Source organism: Tenrec ecaudatus, chromosome 14 (assembly GCF_050624435.1).
Source record: "Tenrec ecaudatus isolate mTenEca1 chromosome 14, mTenEca1.hap1, whole genome shotgun sequence".
In the NCBI taxonomy this organism is placed as follows: Eukaryota; Metazoa; Chordata; class Mammalia; order Afrosoricida; family Tenrecidae; genus Tenrec; species Tenrec ecaudatus.
The window spans coordinates 39,866,330-39,892,877 of NC_134543.1; the positions used below are offsets into that span (position 1 = coordinate 39,866,330).

General features: G+C 47.3%; 1 protein-coding gene across 1 annotated transcript in view; it reads right to left on the minus strand.

Annotated features, from left to right (window-relative positions):
- FNTB (farnesyltransferase, CAAX box, subunit beta) overlaps positions 1–26,548 on the minus strand; it is a 67,141-nt gene that overhangs the window by 11,619 nt on the left and 28,974 nt on the right. The window contains exons 5-8 of the mRNA XM_075530635.1: positions 21,229–21,375; positions 21,043–21,126; positions 14,820–14,906; positions 3,098–3,227 (exon numbers count right to left, since the gene is read on the minus strand). Of these exons, the coding sequence (XP_075386750.1) occupies positions 3,098–3,227; positions 14,820–14,906; positions 21,043–21,126; positions 21,229–21,375 (448 nt within the window). The remainder of the gene's footprint in view (positions 1–3,097; positions 3,228–14,819; positions 14,907–21,042; positions 21,127–21,228; positions 21,376–26,548) is intronic.

The following is a 26,548-nucleotide window of genomic DNA, read 5'->3' on the forward strand; positions in this document are numbered from 1 at the left end:
CGTGTATGGAGGGGGACCGGCAGGTGTCTCTTTAATAAGCAGCAAGCTTTGTGGAGGAAATGTGCAGGCTAACTATCCGCAGCGTATTTCTCATCACGTTCCCTGCTCAGGGAATTGTATTAAGAGGAAAGACATGGCGTCTCACACTGTAGGCCATCAGATGGCCTCAAGCTGTTCTTGATTTTTCATAGGCACGCCAGGTGGCCCCACAAGCCCTTGGGCAGGCCTGGGTTGGCAAGCCCGCCGTCTGATAACCAGGTGCTAGCACTGTCCCTGCTCTGCTTCGCCAGGGCAAGCTGGCTGGCTGAAATAAGGAAATCCTGGCCAAGTGAAGCCATGCAGTCGCTCTTGGTGTTGCCTAGTGGTCATGCATGATACCACCATCCCTCCTTTATCTCCTCGGTTCCTCCACACACCAGACCAAGAGATCAAGATGGGGATGATCTCTAGGCATGAGCAGAGCCAACTGGCCAAGCAGATAACAATGCTTCCCTTTCCCCTCCCACCCTTGGGGGCAGTTCTGACCACCAGGCACTGACTCACAGAGCCTCCTGCCTGGACTGAGAGGGTGCTGATGGGGTATGCCCTAGGCCAAGGACCTCACACTAGAGAGCTTTAGGAAAGAGGGCCATCCAAGGTCACATGGTTAGGAAGAGGTACAGGCAAGCTTAGAAGCTCCCGTGTTGCTGGTAGGATAAGCGGTTAGCCACTGCTGAACCCGCTATGACCGCAGGCGACCCTATGTATAACACGGGGTCCGACAATTAGGCTCCGTGGGCAGATTTTCAGAAAGAGGCCACAGGGATTTTCCTTCCACCGCCTGATTATCTCAGCCCTGAAGCTCTGCTGAAACCTTGTGCAGAAACAGAGCAGCACCAAGTGACAGGAGGTGGCTGCACGGGAGGTACGTCCGCTGAGAATCAAACCCAGCATTTCCTCACAGATGGCAAGGCTTGCCAGCTTCCATCACCAGAAACACCATCAATCTCTTGAAATCCACAGGGCTAAGAAATGGCGTAGGGATGAGAAAATCTACTTGGGTTTCACCCCTTGATTAGCAGCACAGATTTTAAAAGGCCTGCTAACCCTCATTGTACAGAGCCCGCTGTTTGGGCACGGGCCCAGGGAGAGGAGCAAGCCACGAGTGCGAGCTGCCTCAAGAGCAGGACAAACTCCTCTGATTCCTTGTCCCAGAGTGACAGAAACACCGTTGACGCTCACACTGGCCTCCATGATGGGGCCCTGGCATGTCAACTTGAGGACAAGCTGAATGTCAGTGCCACACAGTCTTAGCCCCCTTGCTCGGAGGACGTGGTTAGGGAACGTCTGCTCCTCAGAAAACGCAAGAGGAAACCCTCTCCTTGGCAGCTGTGGGGTGTGTGTCTGTGTGCTCCGGGCCTCCAGAGGTAATCAGCTACAGTGATGTGATCCCACGACCCTAACTGCTGTTTTCAATTCCTTCTGAATCCTGTTGGAGCTTGCCAGCCAGGAACAAACAGTGGGGCAGCATCTCTCCCTGCTGCCACGGAGTCTGCTCGGAGTCATAAGGACCCTGTAGGACAAGCTGGAAATACTTCGGTAGGTGTCTGAGGCTATAGTTTTACAGGAGTAGAAAGCCTCATCTTTCTCCTGGGGAGCAGCTTGTGGTTTTGAACTGCTGACTTTGTGGTTTACAACCCAGTGGGTAACCCCTATGCCACCAGACTTTAGAACTCAAATAGTCAATGGTATGGTCGGTGTGGTAGTTACATAATCTCCTGTCACCTTGCGAAGGGGTCACAGCTCGATGACCTCATTTGGAGGTTCAAAGGAGATACATAGCTCACTGGAAGGCAGACACTCTCTCTCTTCTTGGTCTTCCTGGTGACAAGCCACATGGAGCTACACTGATGCAGCAACAGCCCTGGAGCTGGAGGAGCCACACAGAGACCCACGCCAGCGTTGAGATGCTTCCACCGCCACTAGATCTGTTAGGTAGTTAGAACTGGAACGAAAGTGTCCAGGACCCATACTCAAAATTCCAGCTGCCAGCCAGGAAGGGTTGGTACACCTAGGTGGTGGTACACCTGGATTGGCCCATCTAGGCCAGGTGAATTTAATTCAGCCAGTGGGGTCAACAAGGATCGTCAACCACGCCTCCCCCGTGGAGGACCTGAAAAGCCAGAATCCAGAGCTCTGCAGCCCTTTCTGCCTCTCAAGCTGCTCTCGCAGTGGTGCAGCATCTCCTCTGGCTTCGGGGCGCCACGTGCGGGGGTGAAGTGCCCTGAGGTGCCTGTGTAAACCCGAAACTTCTATCTTTTTTAAAACTCGCTTGGATCACAATCCAGGCTTTGGAGTGAATTCCTTCTCGCGCAAAGCCAAGGACTGAGGTATTTCTCCCACAAGAGAGATCTAACAGATCCACAAGACTTTCCACCCACTGGCCCGTGATCCTCCTGCATTCAGGATCACTGCACATGCTGCGTGAGTCTAAAGAGAAATTTAAGGACTAGTATCGACATATGTGGTAATATCAGACTTAAGGACTTGATCTAGACTGGGCTGGACTGTTTTCTTAACATATAATTGCTCTTAGATATAAAGTTCTCTCTTACGCATGAGTGTCTCTGGATTTTTTTTTTCTGGTCAACCAAGACGAACACAGTAGGTAAGAGAAACTTGACTTCAAAGTACTTTCGGAAACTCTTCTCATAACCATTTCTCCTAGGAGATTCTCCCTCAGACACAAGACACTCGTTCGCTCTAGATGAAAGAATGAAGACAGCCCTCTGCTTGGAGTGTGACTCCAGGAACTGAGAGGTGCTCGCTGGCACATGTATGAGTTAGTCAAGCAAAGTCCGGAGCCTTCTTAGCACACTCCCAAGGAAGTTCCCAGCAGGAAGGAAGGAGGGAGTCAAAACTGGAAGCAGATGTTCTTCCAACTCCACTTTCTCCTCCCACTGCTGAGGGCTCCAAAATCTGCATCCAGAGCTTCCTTCCAGGATTTGCACTTTGGAATTCTGCGAGCCCTTCCCATAGCCAACCTCCCCTCACCATGGAAAGCCTCAGGCCCCGGTCCACTGAAGCCTGAGAGGAAGATGGCCTGACAGACACTTACTAATAAGCCCTTCAGGTTTAAGCAACGTTCCTTCTTGAGGATTACCAACGCAGCCAGGCCACAGAAAGTATAACCGCCGTGAGCTTCCATGCCGGGCACGCCGCCAATTCCGCCTTCCCAATTCTGGCACCTGAGAGGAGGAGGAGGAGGAACAAATCAGATCCCGTGGTCAGTTTCCGCTCAGTCTCAAGGAACTGGCCGTTAGGTCAGTGGACGGCCACAAGGGCAGGTCCTTTCTTGGTTCCAAAGACGGAGCTCATTCAGATGGGAGGAGAAATGTAATTGAGAAAAATCTATATAAAAACATAGCTCCTCAAATTGTCGCTCTTGGGGGAAAAAAAGCCTAAGATTACCCATGTGGTATGCTAACCATCAAGCTAAAAACTATACTTTTTGTAAAACATAACTGTCGGCTTGGGTCATCTCTGCATGTACATCTCCTTGTGACATTTGTCCCCTTTCCACCCACTCTTTTCTATAATGTCCTTTACCAGGAGACCAGAAGAACTGGAGGGTGCCCCACAACTCTTACTGACCATCCTGACGAAGATTCTACAGAGAAATGCTCGTGGAGGGAACGACTGCCCGGAGAACACCTTTAAGCCTTAAACCAAAAACATCCCAAGTTCTCCTAAAACAACACTTTAACGTCGACAAGTCAAATAAAGGTCTGCTTTGAGACTTATCCTCTTTAAAAAAAAACATTTATATGGGATTGAACTGATGATAGACACTGGAGTGATTAGAGAAGAACTTTGGGGGCAGAGAGTTTATGTTAACTCGGGAGGAGCCACTCATTAGGAGGGTGAGGACAGTTACACAGCTTAAGAAGGTGGTCAGTAGGTAGGGGGCGTGGGAGGGAGGGGGAAGATGAGCAGCAGATATTAAGGGCTCAAGTAGAAGGCAAATGTTTTGAGAATGATGATGGCAACAAATGTACATGTGTTCTTGACACAGTGGATGGATGGATGGATTGTGCTAAGAGTTATATGAGCCCCAATAAAATGATAAAATAAAAAGGTGGTCAGTGTCACCCAACTGTGCACATAAAACCCTGCACTGATGTACACTGGCTCTGCACAGTCACCACAAAATAAAATTTAAATGAAAGCGCTGTATAACGTATACGTGTTTAAGCACATATTTAAACAACAAAAATTAATTTTATCTCCCAAAACTAATATTTGAATAATATTCAGTTCATTCATTTATTGCTACTGTTGTTAATATTTGGGGTTAGGCTGTAATTTAAGAGTGTATTCTCTAAACTGATGGTGCCTAGCTATCAAAAGATATAGCATCTCGGGTCTTAAAGGCTTTTGATTAAACAAGCAGCCATCTAGCAGAGGAGCAACAAAGCTCACATGGAAGAAGCCCACCAGCCTGTGTGACCAAAAGGGGTCTATGGGAAGAGGTATCAGAAGTTCAAAAACATGCAACCAACTCACTGTGAAGGGGCGTGGATGCAATAGAGACGCCAAACTCACCTACAAGACAATTGGACAGTCTCTTCCACAAGGGCCACAAGAAAAGAAAGGATGATACATAAAGGGTGCTATGGTATGACACTGATGAACCACATAATTATCTGCTAGGTTTTGGGAGGCTTCTTAATAAATCATTTTATTGGGGGCTCATTAACAATCCATCCATCAATTGTATCAAACACATTCGTACATATGTTGCTATCATTTTCAAAATATTTTCTTTCTGCTTGAGCCCTTGGTATCAGCTCTTCATTTTTCCCTCCTTCGTCCACCCTCATGAACGCTTGATAAATTATAAGTTATTGTTTTCACATCCTGCACCATCTTCTGCCTCCCTTTACCCACATGTCTGCAGTTAGCCCCCCATCCCCAGGGCGGGGCTGTTATACAGTCAGTTCTCCGTTTCTCCCTCTTCTTCCCGACTTCCCCCATCCTCATGGTATTATCGCTACTCCCGTCACTGTCCTGGATTCCGTGGATCGGAGCTCTTATCTGTTCCAGTGCACATGCTCGGTCTAGCCAGATTTGTAAGGCAGAACTGGGTCATGATAGAGGGGAGGAGGAAGCATTCAGGAACTAGAGGAACGTTGTTTCATTGGTGCTATGCTGAACCCTGGCTGACTCGTTCCTTCCTTGTGACCCACCATCTGGGAGGGGATGTCCAATTGTCTACAAATGATCTCCACTCCAACCTCCATCGTTCACATCAATATATTTGTTTATTTGGGGGCCTCTGGTGCCTGATACCTGGTCCCGTCAACACCTTGTGATCACACAGGCTGGTTAACCACTAGTTTTTAAAATACTTCCTCTCCTCACTATTTTTTTTAAACATTTTATTAGGGGCTCATACAACTCTTCTCACAATCCATACATATACATACATCAATTGTATAAAGCACATCTGCACATTCCCTGCCCCAATCATTCTCAAAGCATTTGCTCTCCACTTAAGCCCTTTGCATCAGGTCCTCTTTTTTTTCCCCCCTCCCTCCTCTCCTCACTATGAAGGACATTATTTGTTTACCTCATTAATCATGTTACATTTGAATATATTCATTTGTATATTTAAGGTTGTTCCGTACATGAAAGTCAAGACAGATAGCTCTGCACAAAGAGCAGCAGGAGCCACGGTCCCTGAGGGGCAGGAAGAGAGGGGAGAGGGAAGGGGTGCGTGGGAGCGAAGAGCATCGGTGAGTGTGTAACTGCGCTGCATGGGACTGCACAGCAGCAATGGATGTGAATGGATAGATATGTCAATAAAACCATTAGTTTTCAAAGTGTATTTTCTACTCATAAAAACATGCTCACTCTTTGCCCAGCAATATATTATTCCTAGGAATTCATTCTATAGTGTCCCAAAAGACTAAACTATATGATTTTAACTGCATTCCCATTTATAATAGTGAAATATTAGAAACAATTTGTTAGAAGCTAGCTCAACAATAGGAAACTGATTATACAATAGGGCTTCACAAAAGTTCATAGAAAATGGAAATAAAAGGTTTTTTTCCCACAAACTTTCTGAGGTCCCTTCATACAAAGTATGGCTCGTTCGCACAGCAGACTACTGCCCCGTTGTTGGAGTTTAATGCTACGGAAGTGTACTGATTTCTTAACATGACCAGAAAAAATATTCCAAGGCCATGACATGAAGGAAGTTATAACATGGTAATGTACTTTATGATTACATTTCAAAAATCCTGGAAAGATCACGTAACAAAAATGGTTATCTCAAAACAATGGTTATCTCTCGGAGGTAGCAATAAAAGTGAGTTCATTTATCTTCTTTTTGCTTATAAGAATCATGTCTCATCTTTGAAATTAGGGAAGTTTCTCTCAGGTACACATTCGTAGAACCATGTAGAACTTTCCTTGCACCCGGGTGCCTCTCTGCCTGCAGTCACATCCCCTCTAGGTCTGACTGCCCGTGGCCCAAGTAGTGGGAGGCACACAGGAGAATGAACATTCACGCTGCATTGGGGCTTCGATCTGAGCAAAGGGCTAGGAAACGCAGTGACAGCTCCAGATTCATTTGCAGAGTCTAGGCTTCCACTGAATTCTTTCTGATCATTAACCAAGGACGGAGATCATCTGACCCTTGGAAAGGCAGCCCGTCTCTCTGAGGGGCCGTCTCTCTGAGGGGCTTGCCTAGGGCTTGCCTCCTCGATGGAGGTCACCTGACTGAGGACAGGACACGCATGAGTCATGCCCTATCAGTTTTGCCCTACTACCTTGGTGGCAAGGCCCAGGACCAAGCTTGCAAATTCTTCTATCTAATATGTCCCAATCATGGTCCTGTTCCTGCTCCGGTAGACCCACCTATATCTGAGCTGTATCAATCTGCCACCAGCCATAAATTTGTGATAGTTTCCTTTGTGTTCCATGCCTTATTTTCAGCCGCTGTGTGGCGATGAATATTTGGACATCATTTTGACCTCCTGGTGGCGGCCTTCCTCATCCAGGTGATTTGTTTGTGTCTTTGTCCCTTTTAAGACTTAATAAATGTTCCCCTTAAATTGTATTTGAGATTGGGGCTTCTTTAGTACTTTAAGAGAAAGGCAAGAGCTAATACAACAGCCAGGTGGGAGAGTGAGGAAGCACTGACAGCCAGCTGTCTTGCAGGCCCAGAGGCCTTGCCTTGGGGGACTCCAGGGTCTGTTCTAGAAGGGCCGCAGGCCCAGGTAGAGGGGCCAGTGTCAACAGTAAACTCCAATTCTGTACAGATTCCTCAGTTCTCCTCTTTCCAGACAAGATCATGGCACTTGGCTACCTGGAGAAGAAGAACAGTTGAAGTATGGATCTGATGTGTGAAGACTTGGCCAGGGGCTTCTGAAATCTTTATCAATTTATTAAAGACTAATTTATTAGTCTTTTCTTTTTCTTTATTTTTTCTGCAAAGACTTTATTTTGGGGGTGGGGAAAGGGGGGCATGGCATCCTTCTTGGCATCGGCCTTCCTCATGGCAGCCAGCACGTTGCTCAGCTCCTCTCTCTTCCTCTTGGTCCGGATATGTGTACCCACCCGCTTCTTGATGAACTTCAGTGCCCACTTTTCCTTGGAGACCTTGAGCAGCTCCATGGCCCTTCGCTCGTAGGGTGCGAAGCCGCACACCTCCCGGATCATGTCCCACACGAACTTGGTGTGCTTGGTGAGGCGCCCGCGGCGGCGGCAGCTGCGCCTCGGCTTGCTCACGTAGTCTTTTCTTTTTCATTGAAAAGGTAACATCCATTTTTTAAAATGCAAACAACCAGGGCTTCAAACTGGTGCATTCCAGTTCGACACCCAGCGTCCTTTCCAACCAGAGCAAGACACTGAAGAAAAATCTACTTGTCAGCAGAGTCCTCAGGTGAGTCTTACAGATGCCCAGTGTTACTAACATGTGAATCGGGACCAGGGATATAGCGGCTGCTTGGAGGAGGGACCTTAAAGCAAGAAGGGAGGGGGGTGGGCAATTGGGAAGAAGGCAACAACAACAGGTGGACCCCCTCCTCCACAGAAAGACTGGAGACGGTTCTAAAAGGGGAATGGGTCTGCACTAAGGTGAGAGAGTGTAAATTCACATCAGAATCCATCTGTCAGCGCTCTGGGGGCCCTCTGGGGTGGGAGAAGATGGGAGGGTCTGAGCCCAGGAAAGCCGGCACAGCTGAGAGCAGGAAGGGGTGCTACACTAAACAGGGACCTTAAGTCAGAGACGAAACTCTGACCCCCCCCCACATCCCCTCCCGCTTTATGTGTCTCTCCACATGAATAGTTCACACAGCTGGAATCTAGAAGATTCCTTCAAGCAAACAGGCAAGTCCAAGAACATGCCAGATATAGAGATTTTCTCCAATGAGAAGGCTGGATCCTAGCTCACATGCACACGCAACTTGAGTATATCATTCTTAAGTATGAACACTCAGACTCTGAATACCAGATATTTAAGCAAAGTCTCAAGAGAGAGAGAGAGAGAGCAAAGCAAATAAAATGAGCTTGGAGAAAATACTGCAGGAAGGAGACTTTACAGGTTTGTATTTCTAGATAAAATACTACACAAAATAAAAGCACTGCAAGGGTGGAGCACCCGTGAAACGAGAACAGGAAAATAGAATTAAAAATAAGCTCTGGAAAGCTGAAACTAGAGACTGCAGAAATAAAGCTCCATGAAAGGATTAAACAACAAATGCTTGGGAATCGCTTTTAAAAATACAAGGAGTGCTAATAGATGGAAAACAGGTTTACAGTTGTTGTTTTTAAATTAGAAAGGGAAAAAAATCAATGAATTAGCACAATAAAGTTTCTTATAACTCAGGTACATGGGCTTCCGGACCCAAGGGCCTGCTGAGTGAGCAGCGTGATGGATGACATCAGACCCCGGCCCAAGACTGAATTCAAACAGCAAGAATGAGCACTCCGAAGGCTTCTAGGAAGGGGAGGGACAAAGAGCAACAAACCACAAACATTTACAATTAGGCTGGAAATCACAATAGCACAGGGAGGCAGCATAGCACAGGGACACCCAATAGCCGGGTGCATTCACCGTCTGCGTCATTATCGAAGTCACCAGTCCATTGAGACAAGCCAAGGGAGCCAAGGCGGAGATTTGGACAGAACATGTGTGGGTTCCAGTAGACCATCTTGGGGGGACTACATTTCCCCAAACCCCTTGTCACCCCCACCCCTCAAACACACACACCACCACCACCACCACCCCCGCCTGTGGAAATTCCTGAGAATCTCTTCTGAGGGAATGCTTAAAAACACTAGGTGTGCCGCATGTGGAAGACAAGAAAGAATGAGGCCAGGCATGCTGGCTGGTAAGGTTCTCGTGCTCCTCCCAAAACCAAACTCAGGGACACACTAGCATAGGACATGGTAGAGCTGTCCCTGTGGGTTTCCCAGGTTGTACATCTTTATGGGGGCAGAAAGCCTTTCTCCCTAAGGGCAGTTGGTGGTTTCAAACTTTGGACCTTGAGGTTAGTAGCCCAATGAATAATCACTAAGCCACCAGGGCTCCTTTCTTCCTCCTAGGGGGATCTAAATAAAATTCTCTTCTGGTGCCCTACATCTTCCAAAAGTAAATCCTTCTCTTGGTAAGACAAGAGCCTTTATTCCGGTAACAACATCACCTGACCTATAGAGAAACACAGTGAGGTTAATTAACTTGTTCAAGGCACTCAACTAGTTAAAAGGCCAAACTGGTATTCAAACCCAGGCTGTCCGAGCTCCACATCCAGTAAGTGCCTAAAAATACAGACAGCATAAACTCTGGACAAACTGAAAAAAAAAAGATCTGCCTAAGAGTTCAGAAGACTGAAAAGCAAGCGGAAAGATTCTGATGGAGAATGAAAACTTTGAGGCAAGAGCAAGGAGTTAGTCCCTTCCCTCCTCCACCCTGGCGAGGTGTTTGTCGGCCTGGTTTGCTCTGAGGGTGGCCATAGCCAGGGAGTGCCAGGAACAAAAGCTGAAAGCACAACTGACCCGAGATGTGAGTCAGTGCTTCCTGCAGGAATGGCAACTGGGAGCTTGAGTCTAACTAAAGCAGTTGAGTTTGGAACAACGAAAGTATCCACACACAGAGGAGCAACGTCACTGAATCCAGTCTCTACAATGTAGAATCGACAATGTCCAGGATACAATCCAAAATTATGGGGCATATGAAGACGCAGGGAAATGTGACCCAGTTTCAGAGCAAAATCCAGCACATGTCATCCCAAGGAACTAAATTGTTGGAACTATCAACTAAGGACTTTGAAGGATCTACTTTACATATGCCAGGAAAAAGATGAGGCTTTCTACTCCTAAAAGATTTAGTGTCTTGGAAACCGTCAGGGCAGCTTTACTCTGTCCTCAAGGTTCCTGTGAATCAGAATCAACCTGAGGGCAGGGAGCAGTAGCAATACTGTTCGTACAGTGCTATACCCATAGTACAGGACTGAGCAGCGAGGTGAGGCAAAATACATGTGTCATAAATGAAAGGATGAGAAATTTCAGGTAAAAATCAGAATGCAGAAAAGAACCAAACCCAATCAGTCCAGCTTGAAAAACCAATACTCTCAACCTCTAAACCGCCTTCTACGGAGCATTGCGAGTAAATGATGTCGTCAGCCTTATGACTGCCGACGACACTGGGGGTTGAAGGGACTAGGACAAACTCACAGCCTTTGAGTTACTTCCAACTCATCATGGCCCTACTGAATCGGGGAGAACTGCCTCAGGATGTCCAGGCTGTAAACCTTCGAGAAGCCCCCTTTCTCCCACGCAGCAGCCCCGGGGTTCCAACCACCGGCTTTGTAGCCACACACTTTAATCACTGTGCCGCTACCAGGGCTCCTTCAGGCAACACAGCAGCACTCGCAGATGTTCAACAAAATGAGCAGCTTACCATATGTACGCTTATAGAAGCCGAGTTTTTCAGCACATTTTTAATGCAATTTTGTGGTAAAATTATGGTAGGTACCTCGGCTGATATTCAGGTCAGCTTATACTAGAGTATATACGGTATGCAATTTCCAACTTGGAAATCTTGACCTAAATGAACTATTAAATCAGATAAGAGAATAGAAAAGAGACACATGGAAAAACCTTAAAAATGCCCCCTTGTAACACCTATTGGCGTGTGTGCTTCATTAAAATACATAAACCAAACAAGGGAGGCAGAAGCTTCAACAATGCAGAGCAGTGAAGCGAATTTCATGCTGAAAGGAAGCTCCTGCATCCTTGCTGGGCAGCAAGCTGAGCGCAATCTGTCCAGACCCAAGCAGGAGGGCAGGACGGAGATCTCCAGGAAGCATGACATGCACACGCACACACACACACACACACACACAGCACAATCTGTCCAGACCCAAGCAGGAGGGCAGGACGGAGACCTCCAGGAAGCATCACACACACACACACACACACACACACACACACAGCACAATCTGTCCAGACCCAAGCAGGAGGGCAGGACAGAGACCCCCAGGAAGAATGACATGCACACGCACACTCACACACACACACACACACACACCACATACTCACTCACATTCGCAGGCATACACACTGAAGGGGTCCACTGTATTATGATGAGTTTCAGAATTCTGGCAAAAAAATTTACGAACGAATCCATGAAACGTATGTGAGTGTGCAACATACTGTATACACTTCTGTATATGGCACATTTTTAAAAATCATTTTATTGGGGGCTCATACAACTCTTATAAACCATCCATCCATCGTGTCAAGCACTTTTGAACATTTGTTTCTCTCATTCTCAAAACATTTGCTTTCTACTTGAGCCCTTGGCATCAGCTCATTTTCCCCTCCTTCCCCGCACCCCACCCCCATGAACCCTTGATAATTTATAAACTATTATTATTTTGTCATATCTTACACTGTCTGATATCTCCCTTCTCCCACTTTTCTGTCGTCCACCCCCAGAGAGGAGGTTATTATGTAGCTCCTTGTAATCAGTTCCTCCTTTCTACCCCACCTTCCTTCCACCCTCCTGGTATTGCCACTCTCACCACTGGTCTTGAAGGTGAGAGTCCTGGTGAGAGTCACCACTGTCCTGAATTCCCTGTGTTTCTAGTTCCTATCTGTACCGGTGTACATCCTCTGGTATAGGCCAATTTGTAAGGTAGAATTGGGATCATGATAGTGGTGGGGAGGAAGCATTAAAGACCTAAAAGAAAGTTGTATGTTTTATCATTACTACACTGCACCCTGACTGGCTCATCTCCTCCTGAGACCCTTCCATAAGGGGATGTCCAGTTGCCTACAGATGGGCTTTGAGTCCCCAATCTGCACTCCCCCTCATTCACAATGATATGATTTTTTGTTCTTTGATGCCTGATACCTCATCCCTTCGACACCTCATGATTACACAGGCAGGTGTGCTTCCATGTGGGCTTTGTTGCTTCTCAGCTAGATGGCCACTTGTTTACCTTCAAGCCTTTAAGACCCCAGACGCTATATCTTTTGATAGCCGGGCACCATCAGCTTTCTCCACCACCTTTGCTTATGTACACATTTGTCTTGAGTGATTGTGGGGAAGGTGAGCATTATGGAATGGCAGTTTAATAGAACAGAGTGTTCTTACATTGAGGGAGGACTTGAGTGGAGGTCCAATGTCCATCTGCTACCTTAACATTAAATCTATAAATATATGCACATAGATCTATTTCCCCATCATTCTATATAAATATATTTGCATATGTACATACCTGTATTTAGACCTCTATAAAAGCCCTTTGCCTCCTATCTCTTTCCCCTATTTCCCATGACTTTCCTCTTGTCCCACTATCATGCTCAGCCTTCATTTGGGTTTCAGTAATTCCTCTTGGTTACATTTCAGCACATTTTTAATGCAGTTTTTGTGGTATAATTAGGTGCCTCGGCTGATATTCTGGGTGCCTTATACTCCAGCATATACGGTATTTTAAAGAGGGAATGAAAGCTCCAGGAAAAAAAGTCAAGTGACCATAGCACATTATCTAGTTCACATGTAAACAACATTATGCTGTGTAAGCATAATGAGTACTAATTACTTTGATAGAAATAAAAATGTGGAAAAAAACCCCAGAAAACGCAGTTTGGATATCATTCTGTAGCGCTACACATATATCTATTACACCTTTAGTTTTCTCTCAGAAGTTATAAATTATGTAAAGCGCCCAGGGAAGTAACAGAAATGCCTAAGAAATCATTTGCAGGACACTCTGTGCCTAACACCTAGTTCTGTTTCAGTCACCGTGATGGAGCTTCAGAAAGTTTGATAAGTGGAATCAAGAGACAATGGAGTATCTCCCACACGTTTCTTTACAGTCAGGGCCTCCTGCGCCCTTCTCCCTGCTCAAACTTACTTCCTCTGCTTCCTCCCCAGAAACAACTGATCTCCTGAAGTTGGCGTCGACCCTTTTCCTCCATATTTTTATATAACTCCTACATTTGATTCTTTCCATCGACAACAGAGACTTGTTTTGCCTGCTTTCAAATTTTAACTAAATGTTTGGATCTGCATGTTTTCTTTAGCATCCTTTTTATTTTCTTTTAAAGTTAGTATTATGCTGGGTTTTGGAGGTGTTTTTTTTTTTTAGAATTCATTCTTATTGATACACATAGCTCCAACCAGTTCATTCTTTTTAACTTGGATACGACATTCCAACATGACCATACAGACCAGTGTAGCACCCCCCATCCTGTCTTATCACATATAACCTACTCCCAGCACCTGGTGATTGTCAGTGACTTCTACCTTGGTCTGTTTCATGCAGGCAGGTGCAAATTTCCAGAGGAGTGGTATTACTGGGTTATACATAAGAGCAACTTTGAGAGCTTGCCAAATTGCTCGCCGGACTGGGGAATCCATTTAGACTTCCACTCAGCCTGTTATCAAAGCTCTGGATCTCTGACAACCAAAAGGTTCTACAAGAATAGAGACTATGTGAAAGGTAGAAAAAGGTTTAACGTATTTTTAAACACATGATCCTAGAAGCCTAGTAATATGTCTCTTGTGACTTTCTTTTTTAAAAAAAATCATTTTATTGGGGGCTCATACGACTCTAATCACCATCCATCTATCCATCCATCCATCCATCCATCCATCCAGCCAGCCATCTATCTATCCATTGTGTCAGCACATTTGTTGCCATCATCATTCTCAAAACATTTTCTTTCTACTTGACCCTTTGGTATCAGCTCCTCATTTCTGCCCCCCTCCTCTCCTCCTCATGAACCCTTGATAATTTATATATTAGCATTTTTCATGTCTTACACTGGCTGATGTCTCCCTTCACTCACTTTTCTGTTGTCCGTCCCCCAGGAAGGGGGTTATATCTGATGGGTTCCCCCTTTCTCCCCATACCTTTCCCCTCCTGGTATTGCTACTCTCATTATTGGTCCTGAGGGGTTCATCTGTCCTGGATTCCCTGTTTCCAGCTCTTATCTGTACCAGTGTACATCCTCTGGTCTAACCAGATTTTTAAGGCAGAACTGGGATCATGACAGTGGGGGAGGGGGGACGTGGAGGGGGAGGAAGCATTAAAGAACTAGAGGAAAGGTGTATGTTTCATTGGTGCTGTTCTGCACCCTGACTGGCTCATGTCCTCTCTGTGACCCTTCTGTAAGGGGATGTCCAGTTGCCTACAGATGGACTATGGGTCTCCACTCTATACTGCCCCTCTCGTGTTTCTGTTTTCCTCTATCTCTCAGAAGGAAATGCTGGGCCACCTGCAGGTGTGGCCAGGGAAACACCGGGCTTCTCTCACCTGGCTATCCATTCAGCTGTGCCCTCAAAGAGGTCTGGAGTGATGATGTTGGTCAGAGATGCCACTGAGGCAGCGCAGTATGCACTCCTGGCAGGATAAAAACAGAGGGGAGAAAACGGTAAGCTTTCAAGGGAGCACTTAAACAGGGCTCATCGTACTTGGGCGGGTTGTTTTCTTTGCCTCCTAAGCTGTCCTCACTCCTGGCACATGGACAGTCTCCTGGGTCTCCTACTGAGAGGCTGGACGTTCTATTTGGACAGAGAGGCCCTCACACCATGACTCCAGAGACGGAACAAGACATTCTATTTCCCCTGCCTCCACCTGGGCACATCTCCACCAGAGCAAACGACAGCCTTTTCAATCCCTACAGAGAGGGAATTGAGCCCTTTTTTCAAAGACCTATCATGACTCCCACAATTCCACAGGGCCATCGGGTGTTTCTGATGCGCTCATTCATTCCGATGTCAGTATTTCAGATCCAGAGATTCCGTCGGTTTGTGGCTTGAACACATTAAAGGCACTCACAATGTGTTTTTTCCTGCAACAGATACCTGCCAAAGCAGGCAGCCCAGCCCTGAGGGCTGCTGAGACTGAGCAGGAGGCATGGAGAGAGATGAGCCCACTCAGATACATTCTTTAACGCTCTAGAGCAGCGGTTCTCAACCTGTGGGTCGCAACCCCTTTGGAGGTCGAACGACCCTTTCCCAGGGGTGGCCTGAGACCACCAGAAAACACATATTTCCCAGGGTATTAGGAACCGAGACACCGCTCCTCTATCCATGTCCAGACGGGTCTGCCCACATGTAGCTATACCCACATACGAGTACCCAGTGTGAAGATCGGTAACCATGCTACACCATGCTCCCAGACAAAATTTCATTTATTTGCGATTAGAAATATTTCACCATATATAATGACATATTGTTTTGTGATTAATCACTATGCTTTAATTATATCCATTCTGTAACAGTGAAAATATATCCCGCATATCATATATTTACATGACAATTCATAACAGTAGCAAAATGACAGTTATGAAGTAGCAACGAAAATGATTTTCTAGTCGGGGTCACCACAACATGAGGATCTGTATTACAGGGTCGTGGCATTAGACGGTTGAGAACCACTGCTCTAGAGGGAGATAGGAGTTCTGACTTCAAGCACTTCACCATCCCTCGCCTCCACCTCCACACACCTTTAGGTGACACAGAAAGAGCATGGTGATCTATTTGTTTTTCAATGTTATCCACGCGGCTTTAGAATCTTTCCTGCCATTCCATCCTCCCTGCCCTCTTTCTTTGCCAGACACTTTTGTCAAGGAAGATCCACACGCTGCCTTTTCTTGCCCTCTGTGGCCTCTTCAAATATCCGGCATCTCAAGCTCATTTATTTTCTAATCGAAGACAAAAACTATCTGTTCTAATTTTGCTCACACGTCCTTCTTACTAAAATACACACAAGGAAGTTCAGAGGAAGGGTCAATTCCATCCCACTCAATACAGACCCATCACGAGGCCAGACTTACTGGGTCCTTCCAAAGACCGCTCTACAGAAGCCGCACGCATTACTATCAGTCCCGCCGATGCTGGCCAGCTCACAGCCCAGGTTCAGGACACCCGTGGGCACCGGAGCCAGTGCGCGTCATGCGTGCCAACACCAAATGTTCCCTGTACCATAAGCTCGCTTCCTAGGTCTGATCTCATTTCCTCCAGGTTTTGAGCCTCCCAAAGGTCCAGCAGCACTTGCTCTTGAACCCTGGGAGGTCAGGAGGCAGTGGATCCTGTCATCTGCCTCTCACCAGGAGAAGAGTTAGGACAGGATGTCAGAGGACACTAAATCTCACCTCGAGACAGGGAGAGCACAAAAGATGGCTTTTTTCCTGTGGTCTCTTCCTCTCTTCTTCCAGCCAGTCACCAGATCTCCCAAACCCGCCCCTTTCTCCCCACCCTCCTGCAGCCACCAAACCCGCCTGTTATCTTCTGCCCAGATCAGCCTCCTGTTGGGCCTCCCACCTTCAGCAATTACTAAAACCCAACCACTGCAACTGGAGAACTCCTAATAAAAACACAAATCAGATCATGCCCCTCCCTGCTTAACACTCCTCAGCGACTTCCCATGGCCTGTAAAATACACTCCAGACTCCTGGAGGAGAGCTCTGCCCAATCTGCCAGCCCCCTCAGCCTCAGTGCTCGCCCTGAGCTCCAAGACCCGCTCCCTGTCACCTAAACTTCTTCAAATGCCGGGCCTCTCTCCCTGCTGCTCCCATGGAAGGATGGAGCTTCTCCGTGACACAAATGAGGGGCCAGGAATGGAGACTTACTCTTTGGAACTGAGAAAACACAGTGCCTGTTCCGTGACCACTGCTACTTGTTGAAGTTCGCTGGAGCCAAGCTGTAAATGCGAGGTGAACGGTCTCAGAAACTACCAAGAGCTGGGATGGCACAGAACCATGCCCATCGAGAGGCAAACGTAGTGACCATGGGTGAAAGCCACCCTTCCTTAACCTGTCAGCACAACACTGCTTTACCTCTGCAATTCTACTGGCTGCGTTAGTACACACCACCGCCTAATTTCTTTTCTTTTTTTTTCTGAGTAGACAGGGCACTTAAAAGAAATTCCAAAGGTACTGCCAACAAGTTGATTTTGACTCACAGCAGTCCTGCAGGATAGAGTAGAACTGCTCCTTAGGGTTTGGGGACTTTAGGTCTTTACCTTGAGTAGACACCCTCATCTTTCTGCCAAGGAGCGGATGGTGAGTTTGAACTGCTGACCTTGTGGTTAGCGCTCAATGCCTAACCCACTATGAGCTCCTTTAGACATGACACAGATAGAAGAAAATCCTTTTTGAAGGCCTCTGCAGCCCAGTTACCTACGTTTTTAATCTTTAAACTACCGTATATACTCAAGTATAAACCTACCCAAATATCAGCCGAGGCACCTAATTTTACCACAAAAACTCCATTAAAAATGTGTTGAAATACTAGGCTTATACATGAGTATATATGATATTTTGTTTTTTTTCTTTTCTTATGCTTTTCAGCTGTTAGGCTTTGTTCTCCTATTACTTACAAACCAATAGCTTTTTATTTCATTTAGCCAGAGTACTAATCAACTTGCACAGATGTAAACTCTCATGCAAATAGGCAATTTAGATGGTTTTGATTTAGAAACCTCACCAAAACTACATTTTTCAAACCAAATAGAAAAGGAAATGCTATGGAGCCTCAATGACCAGAGGAACCACCTACCCAGCGCATTGCCCCGAATGCGACATAGGGGCTAGGGAAATCGGGCACTTCTCAAGGAAAACTAAGCCAACGGAGACCAGTTCATAAACGCTGCTTTCGTGCACTGCTCCCTACTGGCCCGTGAGGGTTTCTGCACCTCCCAGAGCTATTCTCAGCCCCTTCCGGAGGATCTCCAGTTTTAAAAACCTCATGAGTCCCTACTGGGCTTTCACGAGGCTTTGCTAGGGTCCCAGTGGCCAGTGGATGATGAGTTGGGCTGCTAAGTGAAAGGGCAGCAGTTAAAAAGCACCAACCAACCCCCAGGAGAAAGACCGGGCTTCCTACTCCTGTAAAAGATGGACAGCCTCGTCTGCCTGTGGATGCCTGGAGAAAGCATCAGTAGGGTATTCCCCCACCCTCGCTCACTGCGGCTCCTACAGAGCCGAGCAGCGGCAGACACCCTTCATCAGAGGGCTGAGCTTAGAAACAGCACAGGAGAGCGTGTGGAGGAGCCAGTTTGAGCAATGGGGATGCTCGCAGGGGCTGTGGCCATGGGAGATCCCAACGCCAAGCCCTCCAGAGGTTTGGGTCTGTCCCTGTTCTGCTGTGGAGGAGGTGAACGCAGCTGTGAATGCAAGGCCGCCCGGGGTGGGTGGAAGGGCTGTGGAACCAGAGGACGGACTTGCAAAGACCACTGAACTGGGAAAGACCTCTGTGGGCGGCCGTCAAAGAAGACACTGAGGAGCGCCACCTACGAGATTATTTTGAGCAATGTGGGAAAACCGAGGCAACTGAAATCATGACTGGTGGGGGCCGTGGCAAGAAGAGACTGGCTTTGCGACTTTTGATGACCGTGACTCCACAGAGAAGACTGTCATTCAGAAATACCATTCCGTGAATGGTCACAACTGGGAACTAAGCAAAGCCCTGTCGAAGCAAGAGATAGCCAGTGTCTCTTCCAGCCAGAGGTGGATGCTGTTCTGGAAACTTCAGTGGATGTGGTGGTGCTAGTGGCAGCCTGGTGGTGGATAGAGCAGCATGTGGGATGTTGATGATGGATTTGGTAACGATGGAAGCAATTTTGGAGGGGGTGGAAGCTACAATGGCTTTGGCCATCGCAATAATCAATCTTCCAATTTTGGGGCCGATGAAGGGAGGAAACTAGAGGCAGATGCCCTGGCCCTTATGGTGGTGGAGTCAATGCTCTGCCAAGCCATGAAACCAAGGTGGCTACAGTGGTTGACACAGTAGCAGTAGCTGACTTTTTTTTTTTTAAGTAGCTGATGATTTTAAGAGGAAACAAAGCTTAGCAGGAGAGGAGAGTCTGGGAAGTGACAGGGAAGCTACAGGTGACAAAAGATTTGTGAAAGCCAAGCACAGTGGCAGGGCCTAGCTGCTACAAAGAAGAAAGACATGGTTTAGACAACAGTCATGTGGATGGGCAAATGACCTTGAGGGCCATAGTTGTGACTAATTGTCTAACAGGTTATTGTAGCTTCTGTTCTGTGAAGTGTAAAGAGTTCCAACAAGGGATTTTAAAGCAGTGTGTTTGGTTTGGTTTGCACTCATGCTGCTGCTGGCTCAGTGTAGCAACAGTCTGATCAGGATGCTGAATCAATGTCTTCCTACAACGTGCTGTGCAAAGTTAACGTGCTCTGAAGCCATCGTGAGAATGCGGAGCTCCTGCAGGGTGAGGCCGGTGGTCTGGAAGACACTTCTCTGTAACCTCAGAGGCTGCTGGGGCACAAGAGCCACTGTTTTCAGAAACGTTGAGTGTCAGTAGAACTGGCAGTCGCTGCTGTGTAACCCGGAGCTCGCCGTTAAAAAGTGGTCGCCCAGAGGGAGACATCGGACAGGGCAAGACATGGCAAAATAATAATTTATAAATTATCGAGGATTCCTGAGGGAGGATGGGTGGGGAGGGAGGGGTAAAAATGAGGAGCTGATGCCAGGGGCTTACGTGGAAAGCAAGTGTTTTAGGAATGATGAGGGTAGTGAAATGTATAGATGTGCTTTATACAATGGATGGATGTATGGATTGTCATAAGAGTTGTATGAGACCCCAATAAAATGATTTAAAAAAAATTGGTCACCCAGGCAAGCAAATTTGCAGTATGTGTATGATTATAAAAAGCAGTTGTTGGCGCATCGTTGCGTTATTTCTAAAGTGAATGATGGTAGCAGATAAAATTATAGGTGGAGTTGGGGCAGCCATTATCATGTGTAATCAATAAACCATTTAATCTTGAGTGTGGAAGAAAGGAAAAAAAAAAAGATTTACCGCCTCAGAAACACAAAGGCGCGGCTGCCCTGCAGGGCACTGACTGAGAATGAACTGGCGCGGGGAGTGAGTTGAGTGGAGTCCCGGGAGAAGAGCGCCGTGCTTGGTAAAGCAGAAGAATGGTGACAAGGAAGAAGCGCTTCGGCGAGGGGGCTGACACAGAGATGGCAACATCCATCGCTCCAGCCTAGCGATGCCGACTGTGAAGGTGACAAGTAGAGCCGGAATCAACGTGAAGGCACCGGACCGGAACCACCGTCTCGGGTGGATGTAAGATTAACTTGCACTACACCAAGGGAACCAACTGTGTAGAAACTGTTAAACAGAAATGTAATCTCCAGTGCAAATTCTCAACAGAAAATGGAATAAAATGTTATTTTTAAAACTGTGTCATAATGGCTGCTATAGGCTAGAGTATGTCATTTTCTATCACATGTCCTCAGAGCCTTTTACACAGAAGCATTTTTATTGTAAAGTGTTACTTACACGTTATTTACATCGAAGCGGTCTGGTGAACATGCTTTCTGAAGCGCACTGCTGGGGGGAATGGGCCACCCTGAGGCTACCGTATCCCACCCGCCATGGCTGAGACCAGGTCGTGAAGGAGCTATGCCATTCTCCGTGGCCAACGTGGCAGCTCTCCCAAAGGACCGACGCTGACCTTGTTTCTTAGGGCTGGCGTCTCTAGTGACAGACAGGTCTTACAGGCACTCACCTCACATCCACCTCTCCTCCGACATGCATGAGGAAAGAGCCATCCGGCTGCTTCAGGGAGTACAGATACTGAAGCAGCTTCTCTCTGAGAAACAATGGGGGAAGAAAGGCAAGAGAGGCCAGTGGTCAGTGCAGGGTCCGCCAGCAAGGGGACCTTTGGGGTTGCGGCTGCTGGTTCGGGCTGTACCTGTGAATGATGTCATAGGCCTCCTCGGTACCAATGATGCATAGTGCGTTGACGGCAGCATATGTGGGGGCCAGGTGGGGGTACTGGCCAGGGCCACCTCCAAAGCCGCCTTCTGGGCTCTGGCACAGCTCCAGGAACTGGCACACGCTAGACAGACAAAGGGGAAACAAAGTCAAAAAGTATACTGTGGCAAAACACCAATCCCGGGCCTTTCCACTGGTGCCCCGGTATCCTCTCCCACACAGAATAGAAGCCACCCCCAGAGGGCCTAGCTCTCTACCCTGCTGCCCTCCGGTTCTGCCTTCTTACTGAAGTTTTATACGGACGCCTTTGCCTAGTCATGAAGCAAAAAACCTGAGACCAGCCGGCCCCACCTTTCACAGAAGTGGGGTTTGGAGTGACTACTCGTGCCCATCCTTTGTGTCCGATTCCTCCCTGGGGAGGAGGGGTGTCTCCCAGTCTTTGAGTTTGGCCTAGAAGAGGACTGCTGTTTTCTGCCCTAACACCTGCTCTAGATCCATGATGACCTTGGCCTACCATGGTTCTTCTCACTCCTCTTGCCACTTGGGCCTGAGTTGGACTACTGCCTGGTTAGTTTTACACTCCTTCCGAAGCCGGCCTCTGTGGTCCGGAGAATAAGTGCGAGGTAGACTTCTAAGCAGCCACACCTCACGTGGCCCCCTTCTGAGGTGCACCGTGAGAATGCCACACCGCCCATGGGTTCTTGGAGAATGTGTCACAGGCATCCTGAGAGATTGGGGGTGCTGTTGTTGGGGGTCATCAAGCCCGTTCTGACGCAGGGCGACCCTGGAGGACAAAGCAGGCCTGCCCCAGAGGGTTTTCTTTGCTGCAGTCCTGACGGGAACCGCTGCCTGCCTGGGCGCTTCTCCCCAGAGATACTGGGGGATTCAAACTGCCAACCTCTGGGTTAACCATCGTGCCATTAGGGCTCCCAAGAGGGCTCGCTCTTTCTTTCTTTTGAAGTAGCTCTCATCTCCAAATGTGACATCAGGTGACCCAGAAGTAATGACTTTGCTTTAAGGTGAACCAAGAGCCCCAGCTTATCTGCGCTTACCAGAAATGGGTGTTCCGGGAAAGTCCCCGGCCCTCAGGGTGTCTTGTGTGTGACTCAGCAGGGGTCACAGCCCCCTCTCAGGGCAAGCTTCCCTTTGGGAGAGCAAGCGGGCACCTGTGTCCTGCTAGCCTAGGGCTCAGGGCACTTTTCATTTCACTCACCCTTATCTACCACTGCCAGAGAGACCACGCAGCGCCCAGTTATTCTCTATGAAGACACCAGTCGGCTTCGGCTTTCCCTGGCATATTTGGTTACCTTCTGATTTCAGACCTTCGATTATCTTGAGCAGAGTCAGCAATAGACACTTGCTTGAGTTCTGATTTAATCGCCGATCAAAAGCAATACGTTCCCTCTGTTTACCCCGAAAAGTGCATGGCAGGAAACAGACAGCCGCTGACGTTGGTCACAGAAGAAAGATGGCAGTCTGGTGCCACGTTTGTGAGAGAATAGAATAGAATTTGGTCTTAATATGTCATTTCCCAATCAGCCATTCTTACTCCATTCTTCAGGAACAGAAAGTTTTTTGCATCACACACCCACAACTAAAAAGTTTTAGCCAGCAGAACACTTAATTGTCCACATTTAAGCACACACCTTGTCATTCTCCTCTCCCAGCTCTGGCAGCTGACTGCAACACTCCTGCGCCTGTCACCTAAAGTGTGCAAAGAGCTGGGACCTCCATGTTCCTGACCTCTGTAAGCCCCCTCCTGTGCCAGCCTCTCTCAGGGACAAGCTGGGTGGTGCCCACCCAGCATTGGGATCTGCTTGGACCTCAGACACTTCCAGCTCTCAGAACATCCTGATCCAGATGTTTATTTAATGGCACCTTAAGGAACTGGCCTATTGGAGCACGAAGCTACCAGTCTTTTGCAGAATTCTTAGCACTTTGGAAAACCAAGGTGTTGTTCATGATAATTCTACCTATCAAAAGGGGGAAGAAAGACTATCTTAGAAGCCAGAAACTCATCAACTAATTAACCAAATTAAATCAAAAGCAGGAAGCCCCGTGCAGTGACTAGGGAAGTGCCCCATTCTGTGTGAAAAGCAAATCTTCCCGAACTCATCTGCGGACTTCCGCAATGAAAGTACCAGTAGATCCGCTTTCTGTAACGTCGCGGAGCAGTTCTTCCTAGCTGTGTGACAATTCCCAGTCAAGGAGAACGCTATCTTCTGGGGCAGGGATTTTCCAACCTGAAATGTGTGTATCAGAAGAATCACAGAGAGAACACAGACCACAGCTTGCTGCAGGAACTGGGCTGAGCCCAGTTTTACCAATGTCCCAGGTGATTCAGATGCACAGGGTTTGGGGACCACTACTCTAGACACAGGGACCACTTGGGGGATGTTTGAGGGAAAAAACCCATCCAGATGCCCAGACCACACCCACTACCAACTGAATCAAAATCTGACCATTGGAGCCTGAGGGGTAGTATTTGTTTTGATTCCCCGGGTGACTCCAATTACAGCCCCACACCAGAACTTCTCCGTCTTCAAGGGGCAAAGATATCACCGTGGGGTCATCTTAACCCGTAGCTCTAATTCGGTAGATACAAATGCAAGATGAATGAGCTGGCATCAGATTTTGGTTAGTATTAATCTAGTACTAATGCTTTCAAATGCACAGCTTCAGCCTAATACCATGCGGAGGAAAGCAATTCCCAAGGGAAACCAGGCAATGAACAGGTGAAAGACTGGTAAGGCCTCTTGCTAGTTCCTGAAGGCCAGAAAGGGCACTTGCCTCTTCATCAAGTGAAGGTAATCTTTTGGCCAGCAGCTGTTTTAGAAGTACGGGGAAGTCCAAACTGGGGTTAGAGCAGTGGTTCTCAGCCTTCCTCACGCCGTGACCCTTCAATACAGCTCCTCATGTGGTGGGGACCCCCAACCATAACATGATTTTCATTGCTACTTCAGAGCTGTCACTTTGCTACTGTGATGAATAAATAGCACCAACGTTCAACCCCCAAAGGGGTTGCGCGACCCACAGGCTGAGAACCGGTGGTTTAGAGGCTACTTCTACATAGTATTTGTACTGGCTACCAGTAGGCCCAGTCTTGTAGGAGAGCACACAAGGAGCAAAGTTAAACCAACACACACTTTGAGGGACTGAGGCCCTGGGCTGGAGGGCTCAGGACCACAGTCTCGGGGAACAGCTAGATCAAGTGCTATAACACACTGCAGTCCAGAAAGAAACCGTCCTACACCCCAGTATGGTGAGTATCAAGTGGGGTCGTAAAAGCTTCCCCTCAGGAGTAAGAAAAAATAAAGATAATTAAAGACTCAAAATAACAATCACATCGTTCAAAGGGCTCCCAGACCCCGCAAACCACAAACCACAGCTTCCATTAGCCTGAGGCGGGAACAACAAGATGGTGCCTGGCTGCCACTCCTGTCGGCAGTAATCAGGGTGACAACAGCAGTCCTGGACTGAGTAGAAGAAAAGGTCGGACAAAATTCTAAGTAAGTAAATAAAATAAAATAAAAAGACCAGACTTATGATCCACTAGAGATGAGTGGATCCGTGAAGTGGCGGCCCTTAGATAGCCTTCAGGCTTGCACTGAACCCCTTCCCAGATCACCTTTCCAGCAAACAATAGTGAACAGTGACACCCATGTGGGGTGCGCCTCAGAACAATAAGCCACACAAAACCGAAAAGGCAGCAAAACACACACCTCGGAAGGGGCAGGGCAGACCGACAAATGGGAACAAGGGGCCAGGGAAGGAATGCTTGTTATAGTGAGGGGCATGTACGTAATGCAGAGGAATAAACCATGCACGATGATTGTTCAACGAGAAACTAACTTGGCCTGTAAGCCTTCACCCGAACCATAATAAATGTTTGTTAGAAAAAAGATTCACAGACATGAAAACCCGATAGAGAAGGTCTGCTTTGCCCTGTAGGATCCCACTGAATTGGAATGGGCTTGGCGGAAGTGAGTTAGGTTTTTGCCTCGTTCCCAACCTTGGCATTTCTGCCAACTTGGGCCAATGATTCTTTGTTGTGCAACTGTCCGTACAGTGCAGGGCGCTTAGTTGAACCTGGTGAAAATGCACAGGAGATAACTGCACATTATAGCCTAATTAATAGACAAGGTCACTTAAATATTAATATTTTTAATAAATCATTTTATTGGGGGCTCTTAGAGCAATCCATACATCATTTGTATCCTGTACATTTGTTGCCATCATCATTTTCAAGTTTCTTTCTACTTGTACTCTTGGTATCAGCTCCTCTTCCCCCGCCTCCCCAACGCTCCCACCCTCATGAACCCTTGATAAATTATTAATTTCATGTCTTCCACCATCCGCTGTCTTCCTTCACCCACATTCTGTTGTTCATCCCCCTAGGGGGGTGTACATTAATCATTGCCCCTTTCCCCTCCCCTCATGGTATTGCTACTCCCATTATTGTTCCTAAGGGGATTATCTCTCCTGGATCCGAGCAGACGGACCTGGAACTATTTATAGACTCTTTTTTCCCCCCTCATGTCTATCTATATAAGATAGGCAAGATAAACAATCCCAAGGATAAAACACAGTGAAGATTGGGAGGTGGGGGAAAAGGAGGGGGAAACCAACAAACTGAGGGACAAGGGAACAACAAGAGATCTAAAACTGATGGCAGTGAGGGTGTAGAATGCTTGGTGGGGTTTGATCAAGTGCAATGTAGCTGAGAGGAATTACTGAGAGCTGAATGACAGTCAAACATGACAGTGGGACAGGAGGAAAGTAAAAGGAAACAGAGGAAAGAACAAGGAGGCAAAGGACACTTATAGAAGCATAAATAGAGGCATATATATTAGTATATAATGATAGGGATATAGGTCTATGTACATATGTTAAGTATCAAGATAGCAGACAGATATTGGGCTTCTACTCAAGTCCTCTCTCCATGCAAGAACACTTTGTTCTAATAACCTGGCATTCCATGATGGTCACCTTCCTGACCTGATCGCTGAAGTCAAAATGGGTGCATAAGTAAATATGGTGAAGAAAGCTGATGGTGTCTGGCTATTAGAAGGTATAGTGTCTGGGGTCTTAAAGGTCTGAAGTTAAACAAAGGGCCATCTAGCAGGGAAGCAAAAAAAGCCCTCGTGGAAGAAGCACTCCAGCCTGTGTGATCACAAGGTGTCTAGGGGATCAGGGATCAGAAGATCCCAAACAATCATATTGATGGGAATAATGAGTAGAGACCCAAAGCCCATCTGTAGATAACTGGATATCCCCTCACAGAAGTGTCACAAGAA